The sequence below is a fragment of the Daphnia magna genome, linkage group LG10, assembly GCF_020631705.1.
Source record: "Daphnia magna isolate NIES linkage group LG10, ASM2063170v1.1, whole genome shotgun sequence".
Lineage (NCBI taxonomy): Eukaryota > Metazoa > Arthropoda > Branchiopoda > Diplostraca > Daphniidae > Daphnia > Daphnia magna.
This window is the reverse complement of record NC_059191.1, coordinates 4,847,697-4,865,508: the sequence shown is the minus strand read 5'-3', so window position 1 is coordinate 4,865,508 and position 17,812 is coordinate 4,847,697. Positions and strand designations below refer to the sequence as shown.

The window sequence follows — 17,812 nt, the reverse complement described above, 5'->3', positions numbered from 1 at the left end:
TCGCGGCCGTGGTATAAGAAGTATGGTGTCTCCAAGGCGAAGGAATGTACAGAGTTCCTATAGGCAAAGGTTACCGGAACTAGCATCCCCTCCCACTTCGGAAATCCTTGATCCATATATTTTCGTAGCATTTCTGCTAACGTTTTATTGAGCCTCTTTGTGAGGCTATTGGTTTGAGGATACGATGTAGATGTAGTTCTTAACTGCTTAATCTGCAGTTTTTTACAAAGAGAGGAGAAGAGCTCCGAGGTGAAGTTTGACCCTCGATCTGTAACGATAGCTTTTGGGGGCCCGTGGTACAGAATAATCTAGTCCATTAAGGCTTGGCTTGTCGTCAAGGCTGTTTGGTCTGGTAGGGCGATGACCTCACCCATTTGGTAAGATAGTTAGTAATGACGAGGACGTGGTTGTTCCCCTACAGCGAGTGGGGTTGAATGGGTCCCAGGCAATCTAGCCCGAGTAGCTCGAATGGTCTTGATATTAGGGGTAGCGGGTTTAAAGCTTGGAGGTTAGATCGTCGTTGAAAGCGCCGGGTTTACATGCTAGACAATACTCCTTGACATCGGAAAGCATCGTCGGCCAGCAGAATTTATCCCGTAAACGCAGGACTGTCCTCTGATTGGTTAAGTGGCCAGAGAGAGGGGAGTCGTGACACTCCTTTAGCAGGGGTTTCTTAGGTTAAGCGAAACTTTTACTTGGATTTGAGCAAAACGTCGCCTTTTCTTGGAAGTCGGTTCGTTGTGGCAGACCAGCAAGCCATTGGATATCGAATAAAAATCGATTTCCTTCGCCCAGATCTGGTTGTTGTTTTCTTCACTGAGAGTGCCGTTCTCCAGTTAGTCCGTTATTTCGCTGCAGAGGGTGATGTATATCAGCCAGCGCCACTAGTGGCAAGCAGACCAAATACAAGGAGGCTAGTTCCCAGTCAGACTTGGACAGTCGAATCTACTACATACATGTGTCAGAAGTAAAGTCAATTGATTGCAAGTTTAGTCAGCATGGCGAGTGATTTACATCTGCCGCCATCCTTCACATTTGATGGCGACCTTCCTTAAAAATGGACCTGTGAAAAAAGCAGTTCGAGTGGTATCTAAAAGCCACAATGAAAAACAAAGAAGACGAGGATGTGCAAGTTGGTGTGTTACTCACGTTGTTAGGCCTGGAGGGTCCTCGAATCTACGAAACGTTCACGTGGTCAGCAGCAGCTAACGACGTGTTCAAGATTGCTTCAGTTCTAGCCAAGTTTGACACTCATTCCTAGCCACGGAAAAGTCAGACTTTTGAACGCAACAAGTTTCTCACTCGTCATCAACGGGAGGGTGAGTCGTGTGAGTTGTTTTTGCTAGAACTTCAGTCCCTCATCGCAACGTGTGAGTATGACGCACAACGTGACTCAATTCTGCGGGATCAGATAGTGATTGGATTTGCTGACGTTAAGACGCACGAGATATTATTGTTTGATCCTCAACTTACGTTGAAAACGGCCATTGAAATTTTTCGAGCCTGTGAGTCATCCTCCGCTATAGCCGACAAAATGACGTCAGAGGCGATCAAAAGGTTAACCTTGGAAAAATTCAAGTCGTCAAGGCCCTCGGGGTATAGCAAGACGGGTCAATTTGGAGTTAGACGGGGCTCAGCAGAGTCGCAAACGTCTGAACAAGGGCTCGAGTGTGATGATCAGTAATTGTAAGTGATGTGGTGGTGCTCACCCTAAAAGACTCTGTCCAGCTTATGGCAAACAATGTACAAAGTATGACACAATTAATTATTTTTAAAAAGTGTGCAACGCTGAAAACGTCGCCAGTTTGAAGCAGTTGTTTCGTCAACTCATTAAGTGACCGTCACGATGCACAGTGAAATGTTGAGCTCCTCATCAATGGCCACCCGGTCACGTTCAAAGTAGACACCGGTGCCTCATGCAACGTGTTTTCTTGCAGCTGCTTTAACAAATTCAATCACTCCAAGTCTGTACTCAAGCCGGGCCCTCAAGTTCGAACATACTGTGGCCAGTCCTTAAACGTTCTTGGCCAACAAGATGTAACGGCGTGCTATCAGAAGAAGCGATACATCATGTGAGTGGTTGTAATTGAAGACAACAAGGTGCCAATTTTGGGACTGCCCAGCTGTCGTGAGACTGCGTCGTTCAGACGTCTCCAAAGCAACAGGTCGTTGAGATAAAGGATAGCAACGAGAAAGAAACTAGTCTGCCACTTGAGTTTCAAGCCTATCAGGATGTTTTTAAGGGCATCAGAAAGTTAACCGTGAAACATGACATCAAGCTGAAAGATAATTACGTGCCTGTGGTTCGACCTCCGCGTCGGGTACCTTGGATTAGAAACACGGTTAAGCAAAAGCTGGACAACATGGAGAGAATTAACTTGATTTGCAAAGTTACCGAGCCAACAGAGTGGGTGAATTCGATGCTGGCAGTTCAAAAGGCTGGAGGAGACGCTCGCATCTGCCTTGATCCTGTCGATCTTAACAAGGAAGACAAGTGTCAACACTACCCGGTCCAAACGGCACAAGAGCTGTTCGCTCGAATAGGTAACACAAAGTATTTTTCCACGCTGGACGCAACTTCTGGTTTCTTGTAAATTCCGTTGTCTGAAGCGTCTAGTTACGTCACCACTTTCACGACGCCTTTTGGCCGTTATCGATTTTTGCGTCTGCAGTTTGGAATTTGCTCTATGCCAGAAGTGTATCAGCAGACCATGGAACAGTTTTTCGGTGATCTCGAAGGCGTCGAGATCTACTTTGATGACTTCTTTGTGTGGGGTACTACTAGAGAGGAACATGACCGACGACTGAAGGCGGTTTTTGACAGGTGCCTCAAAGTCCGTCTAAAGCTTAACGCAAAAAGTGCAGATTTCTACAATCTGAACTGCCTTGGATCGGGCATGTCATCTCCTATCGGCAGTTGAAGCCAGATCCCGCCAAAGTTGAAGCTATAAGGGCCTTCAAAGAACGCAATTCCAAAGAAGATCTTCCACGGCTGCCTGGGATGATTAACTATTTGTCCAAGTTCTGGGAAAATTTGTCACCCATCGTAAAGCCGTTGCATGACTTACTGAGAAGTGATGTGGGATGGGTTTAGGACAAAGGCAGTACTCGAGTTTTTCAGTAAGTGAAAGAGTTAGTTGGTTCCGCGCCGGTTTTACGTTTGTTTGACCCCGCTTTGGCCATGACAGTTTCAGTAGACGCGTCTCCTTACGGGAACGGAGCTCTTTTACTTCAGGAATGTCAATCCGTCGAGTTTGCGTCACGCACGTTGACCGAAACGCAGCGCCGATACGCCCAAATTGAAAAAGAACTACTGGCAGTTCAGTTTGGGTGGCAACATTTCCATCATTATGTCTACGGGAACAAAGCTACTGTCGAAACGGATCACAAACCCCAGCTGGGTCTCGTTGACAAGCCAATAGGTCTGTGTACCCCTAGAATTCAGCGTTTGCGCCATCAGCTTCAAGTCTACATTTTCACCTTCTTTACAAACCCGGTAAGGAGCTGTATCTTGCCGACACGCTAAGCAGAGCCCCGGAGCCGCGCGAGTATTCTACGGACGTGTCCCAGTGCCTTGAGGAACACGTACATGCTTTACTGAGTTCTGTAGTTCCGGAGCAGCCGGCTAAAGAAAAATTTGCAAGAGCCACTAATGAAGATCCCACCCTGCAGTGGGTGGTCGACCTCGTTTAAAAGGGGTGGCCCGATCATAAAAGAGATTGCCCTGTTTCAACCAAGCCGTTCTGGTCAGAGAGACCGGATTTGTCTGCGGCAGGTGGTTTACTCCTTCGAGGTCATCAATTGATGGTCCCATTTAGCCTTCGGCAGGACATCTTGAAACAGATTCATAATGGTCATTTTTGAGAGACCAAATGCTTGGAAAGAGCCAAGTCGGTGGTCTATTGGCCAGGGTACACCGAACAAATCCGTAATCTAGTTGCTAGATGCAGCATCTGTCAAGAACGGCGCCATAACAATCCAGCCTAGCAGTTGTATCCATCAGTAGTTCCGCAATACCCGTTTCAACGCGTGGCCATGGATTTTTTTCAGCTGGCAGAAAAAGATTATTTGTTGTTGGTGGATTACTTCAGCAAGTGGCCTTGTGTAGTCACCATGACTTCAACAACCAGTTCCGCCACCATCGACGAGCTAGACAAAATCCTTCATTGATTTTGGCGTTCCGGAATACCTTGTGTCCTACAACGGTCCACAATTTGGCAGTGCAGAATTTCGGGCATTCACTCGGAGCCTCAATATATCTCATCATACATCCAGTACGTTTTACTCGGAATCAAACGGCCTGGCTGAACCCCAGATAGGAATTGTTGTCCCATAATGGTTCCAAAGCCGTGCCAATGGCACCGCTGTGACGAGTTCATCCAGTAGATGTTCCAATCCAATCCCTTGAAAAAAGAAGTACTTCCGTTTTTCCGCTATATTTCATTTGCCCCCGTCGATGTCCCTAGCCCGTCGCTTTTCCTTTGGCTCTCAATCAACACTTAGAAAAATTCGTTATTATCGTGTCTTTGTTCAGCGCGGGGGAATTTGCTCACCCTCTTTTACGACAGAGTTAACGTTTCGCTCACTAGATGGCTAGTTCAATAAATTTTGTAAGGAGTTTCTATTATTTTTTAGAATAATTTTTTATTGGCTATTTTGATTATCCTTCTTGCTGTAGATTTCTTATTGTTTATTGGTAATTTATGGAAAAATATTTTTACTTGACTGTTCATCAAACAGTGCTTGGCAACGTTTATGCTCATTCTGGACTTGGATTGTAGCCTCTTGTGTTCTGCCTCGTGTGAGAAAGCTGGAAAAGAGTATCTCTGTTTCTTGCTTCAGTTAATGAATATTTTTACGGAACAAGCTATTATTTTTACTATTTTTTCATGATTCCAGAGCTCTATTTGTTGACTGAGCTTATAACGTTCCTTTAGAAACATTCAACGCCGATTGTGTTATTGTAGTTAAGTCACGAGCAAGTCAACCAATGCGTTCTACAATTTTAACGCTGGTTTGCTTTGACGTATTACGACTTAGGGGCCGTTCACAAAATACGTAACGCGTTTTTGGTCGATTTTTGACCCCTAACAAAGTTTACTACCCCCCCCCCCCCTCCTAAAAATACGTAACAAATGTTCAAACCCCCCTTCTAACATTGGGCTGGAAGCTGGAACTGAATAGGCTGTTGAGCAACTTGTGCATTGTGCTCGTCAGGCTTCTTGTTTTTTTATGCATAATTGGACCTGATCGATAAAAGACTGCTCTGGACTTTTAGGGCTTTACATTTCAAGTCATTGATGATCTCTTCCACTTTGGTTTTAACGTTTGGATCATTTTTTACTTTAAGCCAAAGTTCGTTAGTTTCGTTTTGAGCAATGTTTTTAGCCTTCAACGGGTACGCTTCTTTGTACGCTTTAAACAACCGATTATAAAGTTCAGTTTTATTCATTTATATTTATTGCTGGTTAAGAAAAATCATAATAAAAAAACAGGCTCATATAATTGAGAGAAAATGATTGCAATGGAGAAAATACCATTTAGCAGACAACAGTTGTCATGACAACAACAAAAAAAAGAAGCTAAACAGCATTTTTTTTTCTTTTTCTGCAGAATTTAAAAGTTCCACCAGAGTCATAGAGGGATGGTTCGTTCATTGCGACGACTTTGGCCATAAGGCTAGGTCGTCAATTTTCGAGGGTTTTTTAAGCATTTTTTTCCAGTTTTTATTTGATACAACAGAGGGCAGCATAGTAGTTAAGGAAAAACGCTAAAAGAAAGGCTTGGATAGCTAGAATTTAGCTTATGAAGGTAACTTTAGCTTGGAATTGGAAATGTATGAATCAAAACCGTTGCAAAATTTAAAGAATATCTTACGTTTAAACTCCTTTTTAAATATATTGGTACAAGCTAGCCTATGATTGACATGTAGTTTAGTTAAAATCCAATAGGTGGCCAAAGTCGATGCAGTGAACGAACCATACCCTCTATGACTCTGGTTCCACGAAATAATTTTTCTGGTACGTAACATTTTATGAAACCCCCTTCCCCCCTTGTAACAAAGCGTAACAAAACCAATGGCCCCTCCCCCCCCTTTCGCGTTACGTATTTTGTGAACGATCCCTTACATTTACGACATAATACGACATATTACGACGTATTACCGTAATACGTCGTAATATTACGCAGTGTAAGGTATCTTTTATTTTTTTGGTTATCTGATAAGATAACACTTTTTCGCTACTGCGAAAATAGAAAAAGATAAGATATTGACAAGATAAAAAAACCAAAAAAAAGATAAGATAAATATCAGATAATATAAAGATAAGTTTTCGTGATATCTTTATCTGATAAATTGTTAAAGATAAGTTAAAGATAAGATAAGATATTTAAGTTTTTAATTTATTGGAGAACATTGCATGACTGTAACTTAATGTTACTAATTAATGTTAGAATTTCTTTTAATAAACATTAGCATTTGGAAAAGATCGGCTTTCATTCTGCTGAAGTTTAGCGTGAAGAATATCTGTTGCGGTACTAAATACACGTTCGATGCTCCCACTTGAAGCAGAAACAGCAAAAATATCTTTGGCTATTAAAGCCAAAATAAGAAAACGATGGGCGTTGTTTTTCCAAAATTGTAATGGCCTTCGAGGTTTTGTTTGTCCATTTGCTTTCAGCGGGTCAACCAACTCTCTCATCGAGGAAAGGGGCTCATTTAGAAATGTATCAAATTCCTCAATGACAGCAGCAGAAGTACTACCAGACTGATTTTCACTCGGCTCAGCCAGTAACGTGCTGTATAGTTGACTGGCTTTGTTGCTGGCTTCAGCACATATTTTTGCACAATTTTTCTTCTCAGTTAAATTGGGCTGTGATACTTGGAGCTGTTGAACTCTCATTTCCAATTCAGCTTTAACGGCTGCTACTACGGCCCAGTCAGACTCACTGGATTTGGAAATCCATTTCTTCTTGAACATTGGATTCAGCATTGTTCCTATTAATCAACAAAGAATTATTAAAAAGAAGACAAAGTGGCTTTTTATATTTTAAAAAATTACCAAGAACATAGAAAGTATCTCGTAGAACATAGCTTAAACGCCTTGTGAGTGATTCTTTTAAGACGCTGGCAATTGGTTTGCAGTATTTGATCTGACTTGAAAATGGACACGCCGGATTGCTGTAAAGCTTCCCGTTTGAGTCTTTGATGGTTACGTTTACTTTGTTCAACAAGTCTAGATAACAAGGAATAACATTTCCTGTAGTCTCATAGTCTCCTTGCAAATCATTGGTTGCATCTTCAAACGGCTGTAAAAGCATTGTAAGTTCTTTCAACACGCCGAGTTTGTGATAGGATAGTTCTCCCCACTTTTTAGTTGCATTAAGTTTTGATTGAAGTTTGCGGTCCTTATCGATTGCTTTAAGTACAGCTGCAATCATTCTTATCTGAGAATTCCATTTAGTTGCGTTTTTAGCTACCAAATGAAAACCAACTGCTTTGTACACGGTTTCAGTGTCCAAGACACTCTTACGAACAAAATTAACAATCTTACTTGCGTGTTCGACTGCTGCAAGGGCTAAATGCGAACCCAAACCTGAGATAGCTTTCATTGCATCACCAACAACCAACGGAAGTGTGTGTGCTATGCAGGTTGCTCTGTAGGTAGCAGTAAGACAGTACTCGACGACTTCTCGAAAAGATGCTGATAGAGAAGATAGAAGCTGTAAATCTATACCGTGTTCCACTTCTTCAAGTTTTTCTTGAGTGTCTAAATCAGGAACTGTTAATTCCTTTAATTCGGTTGATAAGTCATCTATGATGTCCATCAAAGAAGAACCTCCGTCATCAATCTAAAGTTTTAAGAAAACCTCATCACTTTCAGGTTTCTCAGTGGATGCAGTTGATGAAAGATCTTCGATACGATCTTCGGCTTGAGAAGGAGCAATGTGAGTGAATTCATCTGGCATTAATTCATTTGCAACTTCGTCTGATTCCCACCCTGGAATTTGATGAAAACCAGCTGCTACGTGCTACCATGTTTGAACCACCATCGTTCATAATTCGAGACACCTTGAAATAAATAGAAAATATGTTCATATTCACAAAATGTCGTTTCTTTTTTTACCCAAATTAAATTTTAAATAACACAGCTGAACATGTAAATCCGATGTACCCATCCATAGATTTAGACGACCAGATATCCATGATATTCATGTTCTAAAAAGACCAATAATACAATATGTGATGAAAGCTTCCAATCTTGTAAAGCTGTTCATATTCATATAGAATCGTATGTCTAGGAGTTACAAGCCAATATCTATTTGCTTGTTACATTTATTCGCCCAGTTTTTTGACAGCTAACTATCTGTACAGCGCTATTTTTGAAACAAATTTTTTTTTGTTTTTTGAAAAGTGTTTCTCCTTTTGTCAAACAGATTCAGGTATTCATTTGCTGAACATTGTAAATCCGATGCCACTATCCCATCCATAGATGTGATACATCATTGTTATTTTGTTAGCAAAACTGTAAAATAATTGCATATATTGTTGCAGATTATCGCCGTACATAACCCCCAAAAAAAACTTATCCTTTTGCGGGTACTGTAGAGAAAGCTTGTTTGCAACTTTTGTTTCGATTTCCTTGTGAAGATTTTTCAGGAGTGTGTTTCGCATTCTTTCAGGAGTTGGAATCGAATAACCAGATATGCTCAACTAAAAAAAATGTAATTCAATAAATAATATCAAATACAAATTTACGGAGCATAATACCTTTATCCAATTACGAAATCCTGTTCTTCTCAGCAAGTTAAGTGGCAGATTGTCTTCACCAAACATTTGAGCTAAACCAATGTCAAGTTGTTGTTGCCTTCCTTGACTCATTTTTTAATGGACAGAATAGGATCGAATTAAAGGCTGGTTGTGGTTCTTTTTCGCAGAGAAAGATTCAAATTCTTCTTTATGACGGTGTAAAAGGTGGCTTTTGAAATTTGTAAAAGATCCCTTGTCACCTGGGAAATAGCTGTTTCCTTGAGAAGCTTTGCATTCTTTCATACATCTTAAAAACACTTTTCCCTGAACATTGCAACGCCAATCTTTATAAAAATGTGTCCTCCAAGAAGGGAACTTATTCAATTCAAAAACTGCAATGGGTGTGGTATCAGATGGCAATACTAAAGGATTGTTATTGCCAAGTGAAGTATCTTCAATATCAACTATCTATTCGTCACACTCAGACGTCACGTGACTTACATCAGATTACCCTCATGACTCTCTTCATAATCCAAATCAAGTCGTGATCTTTTTTGAGGCAATGGCTTCTTTCCCCTATTCAATACCTTTTTTCCTCTTGGCATGATAAAAAGAATAAGATATAAAGATAAGATAAATATCTGTATTTTTGAATCGCAGATAAGATAGACAAAAAGATACAAAATTATCTTATCTTTTCGTATCTTACCTTATCTTTTCAAAAATATACGTAACACTGGTATTACGGCATTAAATTTACTTTTGGTCTTATTAATTAAAATTTTTATGTTTGATTTGTTTTCGGTAGGAAAGATACCGATACTAACGCATCGTTTGGAACTTCAAAGAGTCATCAGTGTTGACAATAATGGCTGCGTGAAGTGTTTCTTCAAGACATAAACGAAGAAACATTCAGAAAAAATTAGTTACCGATAGTGCGTTTTACGAGGAACTTGAAAAAGTTACTCCGAGTTCAAAACAATAAATCAAAAATGGTGAATTAGAAATGTTGCTTTAACTAGTAATGTAACTCATCATCTTTTTTTATTGTAGAGGACATTCGTCATTGGGATAGGGGAACTACGAATACCATCGTTAGAAGGGTCATGAAATCAATCATGACCTACGAGTGTGGGAGTGGTTTCTGCTATGTAGGCGTTAAAGAGGATATAAAGTTGCTTTTAAAACTTCTACTATTTGTGGTATTGTAATTGGTGTATAAATTGAATGCTTCAAATGCATTCTTCTTTAAGCTTTCATTTGGCCAAATTTAAACAGTTTTTAATATTTTTTTACAATTTCAGACGGATATTGTGAAGTGCACAAATCCATGACAAGAGATGCAGTGGAATCGAAAATAAAGAATTGGTTATGTCACTGCCCAAGTTATGCCTTCAAGAACAATGAAGATGGAAAAATAAATGGGGAAGACGAGCTCCGACAAGATGATAGCGACTACTAATTGCTGACTAATGTTGTGTACGTGGCAACGTCCGATGACCCAACCACCAGGGGCTACTCGTCGGGGGCGGCAGTTGGCTGAGGATAGAGGCTGGACGTGGATGCGTGACTCGAGTGTTACTAAGTAAAGTGTGATTGTTAATGCACTGATTAAATTACCTATTTTGAGTTTTATATTGTACCTGATAAGTTAAACTATTTTGAGTTTCATATTGTAATTGATTAATTTGACTATTTTAAGTTTCATATTGTACCTGAAGAAATAAAATAAATTTGAGATTTTTTTGATAAATTACTGAGTCTCTTTATTTAATGGAATAGCGGGATTGCCGCAAATTCATCAATATATGCAGCGGAAAAATTGAGAACGAATGAGGATACTATTCGTATACAAGACGCTTATTACGCATCTCACTTGTTCCATTGACATCCCAATTCCGTCCGAATGACGTCCAAGTTCTATCCAATGGGACGAGATAGGTACGAGTATGGGATCTCGGCGAAGCGGACGTTACCCATACGTAAAAGACGTCCAAGGAATGTAAACTTGGAAATCTGTTATGTTCCAAGTACATCTCAGACGTCTCAAAATGACGTGTTTAGGACGTATCTGGGACGGCACTGTGTTATCTGGGACGTTCGGTCCAGACGGTCAAAGGCTCCTTTACCAAGTCTATAGTGAATGGAAAGTCGCTTCAACACACTCTTCGAGCTATCCGCTCAACTCCAGTCGGCGGCGGTCTTCCATCCCCTTCAGTCCTGTTGCAGTCCATGATTCTACGAGGGAGCTTGCCTAGGGTGTCCCATTTTTCAGTTTGATTTTTTGTTTTCGATGATCATTGAGATTGGGTTGTCTTTTGGGACAAAAAAATGTTCCCAAAAGATAAAAGCCCCCGAAAATTTTTTACCCCTCCCCCCCCCCCCCCACAATTGGAAAAACAGCAAAAAAACTGGCTTTTTTAAATAAAAAAATTCAGCCGCACAGTCAAAAATTTTAAAAATCCACGTCGATCATTTCACGTTTGCTTCTTTATTATGTAAGCTAAACCCGTGTCAAATTTGGATTGGAAATAATTAAAATTAGGGTACCCACCAACGAAAATAGTTCTAACACTTTGAAGAAAAACTTGTATTGTATGTTATTCGCCAATTCAAACGTTCGCAAAGTTTTCTTTTCTAAGAGCATTGAAATGCTTACGATGATCTTCTATAACTTGAATTAGATTATGTTGTTCCTCCACATTAACACACACATCTTTGAAGCCCGTTATCAATTTAACTGCGCGCTCCGCACAGTCGTTGACTACTTCTTGGCCTCGAATTATCTCTTCTATTTTTGAATATCCGAATGTTTTTGCATAGTCGGAACACGACATAGTTTTACACTAACACAAAAAAACAAAACGATGAATAACGTGAAACGAAACACAAACTTTGTCAGCGAAACTTTTAAATTGACTCATATTTCGTACAATAACAAAATACAGTCATAGCAGACAGGATCGGCCGTCGAATGCTGCGTCGCGCGATAAAATCAAATGCGAAAAAGATGTCGAACAGCCCTATAGGGTTTAGAGCTCGGCCCCGATCGTTTTCGATCGGGGCGAACCGCGGTTTGCCGGCCAAAAATCACCAAACCGTCGGTTCGGTTTAGCCGTTTTTTACTTCGGTGCGGTTCTCGGTTTGGAATTCGGTCAAACCGGTGCGAACCGCCGCCATTTTGAAAATTTTTTGAAAATTTGACTGAAATTTCAAATCAACCAATCAAATCGCGTTGAGCGTAAAGTGGCACCAATGGTTGCCAGGTGGGACCTGAGTTGAACTTTGAACTTTGACTAATTGACTTAATTGAGTCAGGTCAGGCTGTCAGGCATTGCTGTAATGGCCTAAATTATCAAACATGGCTAGAGATATGTTAAGTATTCCAGCCACTAGTGCAACAGTGAGAGGGCGTTCAGCTCTGGAAAAGATTGTTTTGGAATTGCTAGGATGAGCCTTAATCCCGAGACTGTTGAAGCCCTCATCTACTTGCGCTCCTGGTTTAAAGCCGGTTTGATCAACGAAATTGATTCACGTTCCCACAATCTGACTGAATTCGATATTGAAAACCTTGACGAACGATGATTCAGAAAATTGTTGTAATGATGTGGGCAAAAATACAACTGGTTTTTCACATAATTTACGACTTATACTGTTGTATAAACTGTGTAAAACTTGTTGTGTAAACTTGTGCAAACTGCCGCGGTTCTTACGGGTCACACCGCGCGGTGTGACCCGTAAGAACCGCGTCGCGGGTAAGAACCCGTACCCGATCGTCGCGGGGCCGAGCCCTAATAGGGGTTACATGCTCTCAAAAAACAATAATACATGGTTCTTATTTCTCTAAATGAAATGCAATATCCAATGGCATTTCAATTAAGGGTTTCGCAAAATCGTTTCGCTATTTAGGCTGCCTTTAGGCGATATTTGAGTGTTTCGCAGCCCATTGCCTGAGGGCTGTTTCGCACAGCGTTCCGCGTTTTAGTCGCTGTTCATTTCGCGTTTCGCTTTCGCCTTTTAGGGACACGCTCGCTTTCGCGTTTCGCGTTTTAGGGGCACCTGAGACCTTGTTGAGTTTCTTTCCAAATTCTAGTTTCTTAACGACACACAAGGCCTACTTAACGTATAAGGCCGTGTAAACTTGAATGTTTCCCTATGTACGGCGGATTTGCAAAATTTTCGCTGCGTTTTTTACGGAGCCATATTTACAAAAAGAAAATGTGGGTTGGGACTAACGTTTGACGTGTTCAGACAATAATGGTAAGCACTTTGTCATTTAAATTTACGTAGAGATAGGCTAGATTCTGCGGAGATTCTAGCGTCTGCTGTAGATTTTTGTACCATGTTGTAAAAAAAAATAACTTCAATTAAGCTTTGTTATTTTTACAGATTTAAGATAAAAGTGTTACATCTCAATGGAAGGAATTCAACAACGTTCTTCAACATAAATCCTTGACCAATTTCTGTCAAAGGCACCCTTTACAAATAGAATACACCGTCCACAGCCTTACATAAACTCAAGGAAAAATACAAGTTGCAAAAAACAATAGAGGTAATGTTTTTATGAGATTTTAAGTTTTGAAATAACCCTCTTCTCAGATTAAATTGGCTGATCCTGATTGTCCATGCCTGAATTGTCTAAGAATCGACATTCTTTAATTTATCTTCCGAAAAGTTTATTCTTCGGCATACTACTGGACGTGTTCTTGGCGAAAAGCTGCTTCACGGTGCCATGTAAAGCGACGGATTGGCAACAGGAGGATTCTGTCTTTGGCCGCATTCATATTTGGAGTGAACGTTGCTGCTTGCTGAATATGTGGAAGAAGACGGCGTTTGTTTGAGTTATTCAGCTCGGATCTTCATCTGCAAAAAAAAAAGATGATGCGGTAATATAAATATTAATAGAGTTATAAATATAATTTATTTTCAGAAATGGGACCAAAATGGTTTACACCTGAACGGAATATCCCAAGGGAAAATCAGGAAGAGTAAACGAGGACAGAGAAAACCTGAAAAAATTACAAACCTAGGAAAGCGTTTGTAGCCAGGTATTAAATCAAAATTTTTATCGAATTGTACGTTGCATGCGTTAATTTAGCAAGCTCTCTAGATTGTAGCCTTACAGAAGCTTTGCGGACAAGACATTAGAATCGTTCAATTTTTACCCATGTCAATTTACTTGATAGATAAAGAAGTCACGGATTTTAGATCAATCTCACTTTTACGTACTTTTTTTGGGGAAAAAAAAAAAATTTTTTAAATTTTGGAAAGTCCCGGTGATCGTATATAGCTTTACAGTTTTCAGAATCTGTTACGTTTTGATTAACATTTTATTTTTTATTTTTAAATTAACAATTTTTAATGAGAACAATAATTTTGCTTTAAACATATAACAAAATTACGCGTTGGTTTGTTTTTCCACTTTACGTAGAGCGAATTACCGTGCATCTAAAGCAACACTTCTATTCCGTTCCCAGCCTACGTAACTCGGAGCGTAAAAAACGAATTATACGTATTGTTACGTAAAACAAAAAGGCTGTAGTCTGAACGTGGCTTCTAGGGACACCCTCGCTTATTTTTCGCGTTTCATGCGTCAATTTATTTTTCAAGGGGTTCTGAACGCCACATGGAGACCTTGTTGAGTTCGTCTTATTGGCTCTCACAGAATTCTGGCTACAGTGCCTCATGGCAGAGATACAGTTTACAGGCCTTAAACTTCGACACATCTTACTTTCATTTGACACTTAGTTACCACCTTATTCGAGATATAACAAAGCAAACAAATCCAAATGGCTGCAAAAGAAGTTTTAACGATTCAACTTGGAGAGTTCTCCAATGTTATAGGTGTTTTGTTTTTTTGTGACTTATTATTAACTTTCTTATCAACCTATTTCTTTAGGTGCGCTTTGGTGGAATATGCAGGTAAAAATATATTTATAATTTTAATTTGTCACACTGTTCTCATAGAAGTAGTTTCTGAACCATCAAATTATAGAGAAACATTGCTTAAATCATGTTACTTTTCTAACATAAAAAATTTGTCTATCATTCCTCTAGAATGTTCCTGCTCTATCAGCTAATAAAAGTGAAATAGTTGACAATGAAAAAGACCAAAGTGTGTTTTTCCGCCAAGGCAAATCTGTGAGTGTTAAGTTTGTTGAACCCATATTTCCTTAGAATTATTTAATTGGATTGTAATAGGATAAAGTAGCTGTAAATCCAAGGCTTCTTGCAGTTGATTTGAAAGGACCAATGGATTTTCCTATTCAAAATCAAGAATTCAATTTATCACCACTGGGGATAGTAGATTGGATACCTGGAGAGCATGCAGCATCATGTGTGTACACCCTTCTTGTTCATTCTGGCTTCAGTTATGGAGAAAAAGCTAGCTCATTTAAGTTAACTTTTTTTTATTAATCTTTTTTTAATTGTATCAATTTTGCATTGAATAAGTATCTGAGGAAATTTCTTCTATATCACTGGGGTCTTGTGAATTTGAAAGCAATGATTTCCATGAATGGAAAGCCTTATTGAACAATAAGTTGCATCCGAAATCCCTCAGCACCTTGAATAATGTTCAAGGGGTAAATCCTGTAGAGAAATTTAATCTCTTTTCTCAAGGAATGGCATGTGTGGAAAAAGAAGATGATCTTGAATATATTGAAAACCAAATTCGCTTTTTTGTTGAAGAAAGTGACTACTTTCAGGTTCTATAGGTTTTCCTTAAATATTTTTAAAACAAACACCAATAATGCTATTATTTATCTAATTTCAGGGATTTAATATATTGTTTGATGCTGATAATGGTTTTGGGGGTGTTGCATCCAAATTACTGCAACTAATCAAGCAAGAGTACTCAACTAAAATGACATTCGCAGTTCCTTTATTTCCAGCACATTCAACATGTGAAAGTGCCAGAAGAGCAGAACGTTTGACTAATTTGGGATTAGTGGTGGATGCACTTTTTGAAGATTCTTCCATGTTCAGTCCTGTTAGCTTGGATCCTCTTTGGTGTTCAAATAATTCTAGAAAATTTTCTGAACTGCATAATCTCAAAGTATGTTGGAAGCACTTGAGATATCCTGTGGTTAATAATGATTTAATGCCTTAGTAATTCTTTTTGTGGAAATTTCAGCCAACCTCCATTTATCAAGCAGGAGCAGTAATAGCCACAGCCTTAGACACAATTTTCTTCCCTCTGCAAGCAAAAAAAGGATCGCTTCTTTCGTTGACTGATTTTGTTAAAAAGTTAACCAGTGATGGTCGCAAAGCAGTTGGCATGTCGTGTGCCATACCCCTATGGAATAGAGGTGTGCTAATTTTGATCAACATGCATTTTACTGTACTAATTCTTTGATGCACTATCCGTTTATTTGAAGTATCAAATTTGGAGTCTCTAAATTCGGCATTTGTTGAAGTTACATCTGTTACACCTTGCGTTGAAACCTTCCGAGACTGTTGGACCCAACAGTTAGTTTGGCGAGGACTGCCAAATACTTCGGATTTTCAATCACTAGTGGACTTTTGGTCTCGCATCCAGTGGAAACGCACAACAACTTTTAATTGTGTATTCAGAACACCTAGTTCACTGGTTAAACCTTATCCCAAATTCTTTCTCGACTCCGCCAAATTAGTCGAAGATTCATCATGGAGTCCTTCCAAAATAGGCAATTGTCGATACTTTTTCTTTCTTTATAGACTTCCACGATTACTTTGAAGCATTGTCTCACGTTGCAAAGTATTGCACTTAGCAACCGTACACTATCAAATGGAAACATAATTTTTTTTTCTTCAGTTCTAACACTGAATGTAGACTCTCATAAACAAGTAATGATTGCCTTTTAATTCCCTGTTTAATTCCCTGATATAGGACCGCATTTCTGTACTTTCGGAGGTCTTCATAGCTCCGTATCGTTAGGCCATAGTCTTAAATATCTCCATACCGAGTTATCAAAAATAGAAGGAAGAAGTCTTCAAAAGTTTTTCTCTTCGGGACTGGAGCAAGATGACTTACTAGAAAATCGAGATCGCATTATTGGTTATGCGGAACTTTATGAAGAAAACTGAAAAAACTTTCTGTCACCCATAAATAATAAAAAAGATGTGAATAAAAGGTAATTTTCAATCCAAAGCTACTATAAAATATTTTGATGTTAACTATGCATGAAATTCTTCAACGATATTAACCTAATATAACAGCCAGCAGCGATTCGACGGATACAAATCGAACAACGATCACTATGCGGATAAGTTTTTTTCTCCAACGTTCATGTCTACTGTAAAGAACGAATTAGTACCCAATACCCCAATTAGTACCCCAGAATTTGTAATACCAATTCAAAGTTCACTGGACTGACCTTGATAAAATACATTGGCGTTCGAAAGCTACTGAATTTGTACTTATTTTTTTACTCATCCAGTTTGTTGCATTCAGCCAACGACTATGTATTTTACCTAGATCAGTTTAGTAACAAGCAATTTTCTTTGGTATTAAACTACAAATCTCGATTTTAAATTCTAAACCCCTCCCGCCCTGTAGAAACAACCAACAAGTCATCTCTGTACAATGCAGACTGAAAATTTAAATATGCCGATTGCCGCCTCGTAAAAATTTTGGATGACAAACATTTCGTTAGATGGCGCTCGAAAAAGTGTCATTGCGTACATTCCTATCCAACATGCAATGCATGCATGTCTCACTACATATGTATTAAGTAGTACATAGTTGCAGATGCACTTTTTCTTATGACCAAACCACAGACCAAGAATGGAAAGACTATGATCGCCTATACTGGCCAAAAGGCGATGCTCGTAACTGCCACCAGGTTCGCGTCGTGGGTTTGTGACTAGTTTTTTAATGAATTTTTTGATTTCCCTACTGATCAGATGGCACTTCCCTAGCAAGACAAGTTTTCTCTAATCCAAAAACGATTAATACAGGGTTGTAGATCTTTTTACGCTGATCATTTTTAATATAGGGTTTAGGGTGTGCAAATGAGCGGGAGTGTCCGTAAAACGCGTACAAAGTTTCGAGTTTTACGGAACTGACGCGCTGCCCGAGCC

General features: G+C 39.4%; 3 protein-coding genes across 6 annotated transcripts; 2 read left to right on the top strand and 1 right to left on the bottom strand.

Annotated features, from left to right (window-relative positions):
- The first annotated feature begins 2,363 nt into the window (after positions 1 to 2,363).
- Positions 2,364 to 2,921, top strand: LOC116933733 (uncharacterized protein K02A2.6-like). Its single transcript, XM_032941450.2, has 2 exons — positions 2,364 to 2,544; positions 2,611 to 2,921. The coding sequence occupies exons 1-2, from the start codon at positions 2,364 to 2,366 to the stop codon at positions 2,919 to 2,921; spliced, it is 492 nt and encodes a 163-aa protein (XP_032797341.2).
- Positions 2,922 to 6,461: 3,540 nt separating this feature from the next.
- On the bottom strand, positions 6,462 to 7,968 carry LOC116935818. The gene is made up of 4 exons (XM_045180525.1): positions 7,870 to 7,968; positions 7,366 to 7,791; positions 6,851 to 6,941; positions 6,462 to 6,790 (listed from the first exon to the last, which is right to left on the bottom strand). Exons 1-4 carry the CDS (start codon positions 7,966 to 7,968, stop codon positions 6,462 to 6,464), a joined length of 945 nt encoding a protein of 314 aa, XP_045036460.1.
- Positions 7,969 to 12,701: 4,733 nt separating this feature from the next.
- Positions 12,702 to 17,137, top strand: LOC116935819 (protein misato homolog 1). 4 transcript variants are annotated; one of them, XM_045179569.1, is made up of 11 exons: positions 12,702 to 12,850; positions 14,468 to 14,593; positions 14,649 to 14,671; positions 14,807 to 14,890; positions 14,951 to 15,086; positions 15,203 to 15,456; positions 15,525 to 15,806; positions 15,885 to 16,059; positions 16,129 to 16,416; positions 16,620 to 16,863; positions 16,941 to 17,137. In XM_045179569.1, the coding sequence occupies exons 2-10, from the start codon at positions 14,539 to 14,541 to the stop codon at positions 16,814 to 16,816; spliced, it is 1,494 nt and encodes a 497-aa protein (XP_045035504.1). In that variant the 5' UTR covers positions 12,702 to 12,850; positions 14,468 to 14,538; the 3' UTR covers positions 16,817 to 16,863; positions 16,941 to 17,137. The 4 variants fall into 4 exon arrangements, with proteins under 4 accessions (XP_045035504.1, XP_045035503.1, XP_045035502.1 ...); XM_045179567.1 differs by having other exon boundaries at positions 12,703 to 12,850; positions 16,949 to 17,137; XM_045179570.1 differs by having other exon boundaries at positions 12,765 to 12,818; positions 14,498 to 14,593; positions 16,949 to 17,137.
- Positions 17,138 to 17,812: the final 675 nt, after the last annotated feature.

What these genes read in the sequence shown, in the direction of transcription:
- LOC116933733 (XM_032941450.2), top strand. Translation starts at nt 2,364, where the DNA reads ATGGAGAGAATTAACTTGATTTGCAAAGTTACCGAGCCAACAGAGTGG. An exon ending in AGAGCTGTTCGCTCGAATAG is followed by an intron (nt 2,545 to 2,610) that starts GTAACACAAAGT and finishes CGTTGTCTGAAG; the next exon opens with CGTCTAGTTACGTCACCACT.
- LOC116935819 (XM_045179569.1), top strand. Translation starts at nt 14,539, where the DNA reads ATGGCTGCAAAAGAAGTTTTAACGATTCAACTTGGAGAGTTCTCCAAT. An exon ending in AGAGTTCTCCAATGTTATAG is followed by an intron (nt 14,594 to 14,648) that starts GTGTTTTGTTTT and finishes CTATTTCTTTAG; the next exon opens with GTGCGCTTTGGTGGAATATG. An exon ending in ATGGAGTCCTTCCAAAATAG is followed by an intron (nt 16,417 to 16,619) that starts GCAATTGTCGAT and finishes TCCCTGATATAG; the next exon opens with GACCGCATTTCTGTACTTTC.
- LOC116935818 (XM_045180525.1), bottom strand. Translation starts at nt 7,968, where the DNA reads ATGCCAGATGAATTCACTCACATTGCTCCTTCTCAAGCCGAAGATCGT. An exon ending in TTAATGCAACTAAAAAGTGG is followed by an intron (nt 6,942 to 7,365) that starts GGAGAACTATCC and finishes TCCAGTGAGTCT; the next exon opens with GACTGGGCCGTAGTAGCAGC. An exon ending in CAATTTAACTGAGAAGAAAA is followed by an intron (nt 6,791 to 6,850) that starts ATTGTGCAAAAA and finishes ACAGCACGTTAC; the next exon opens with TGGCTGAGCCGAGTGAAAAT.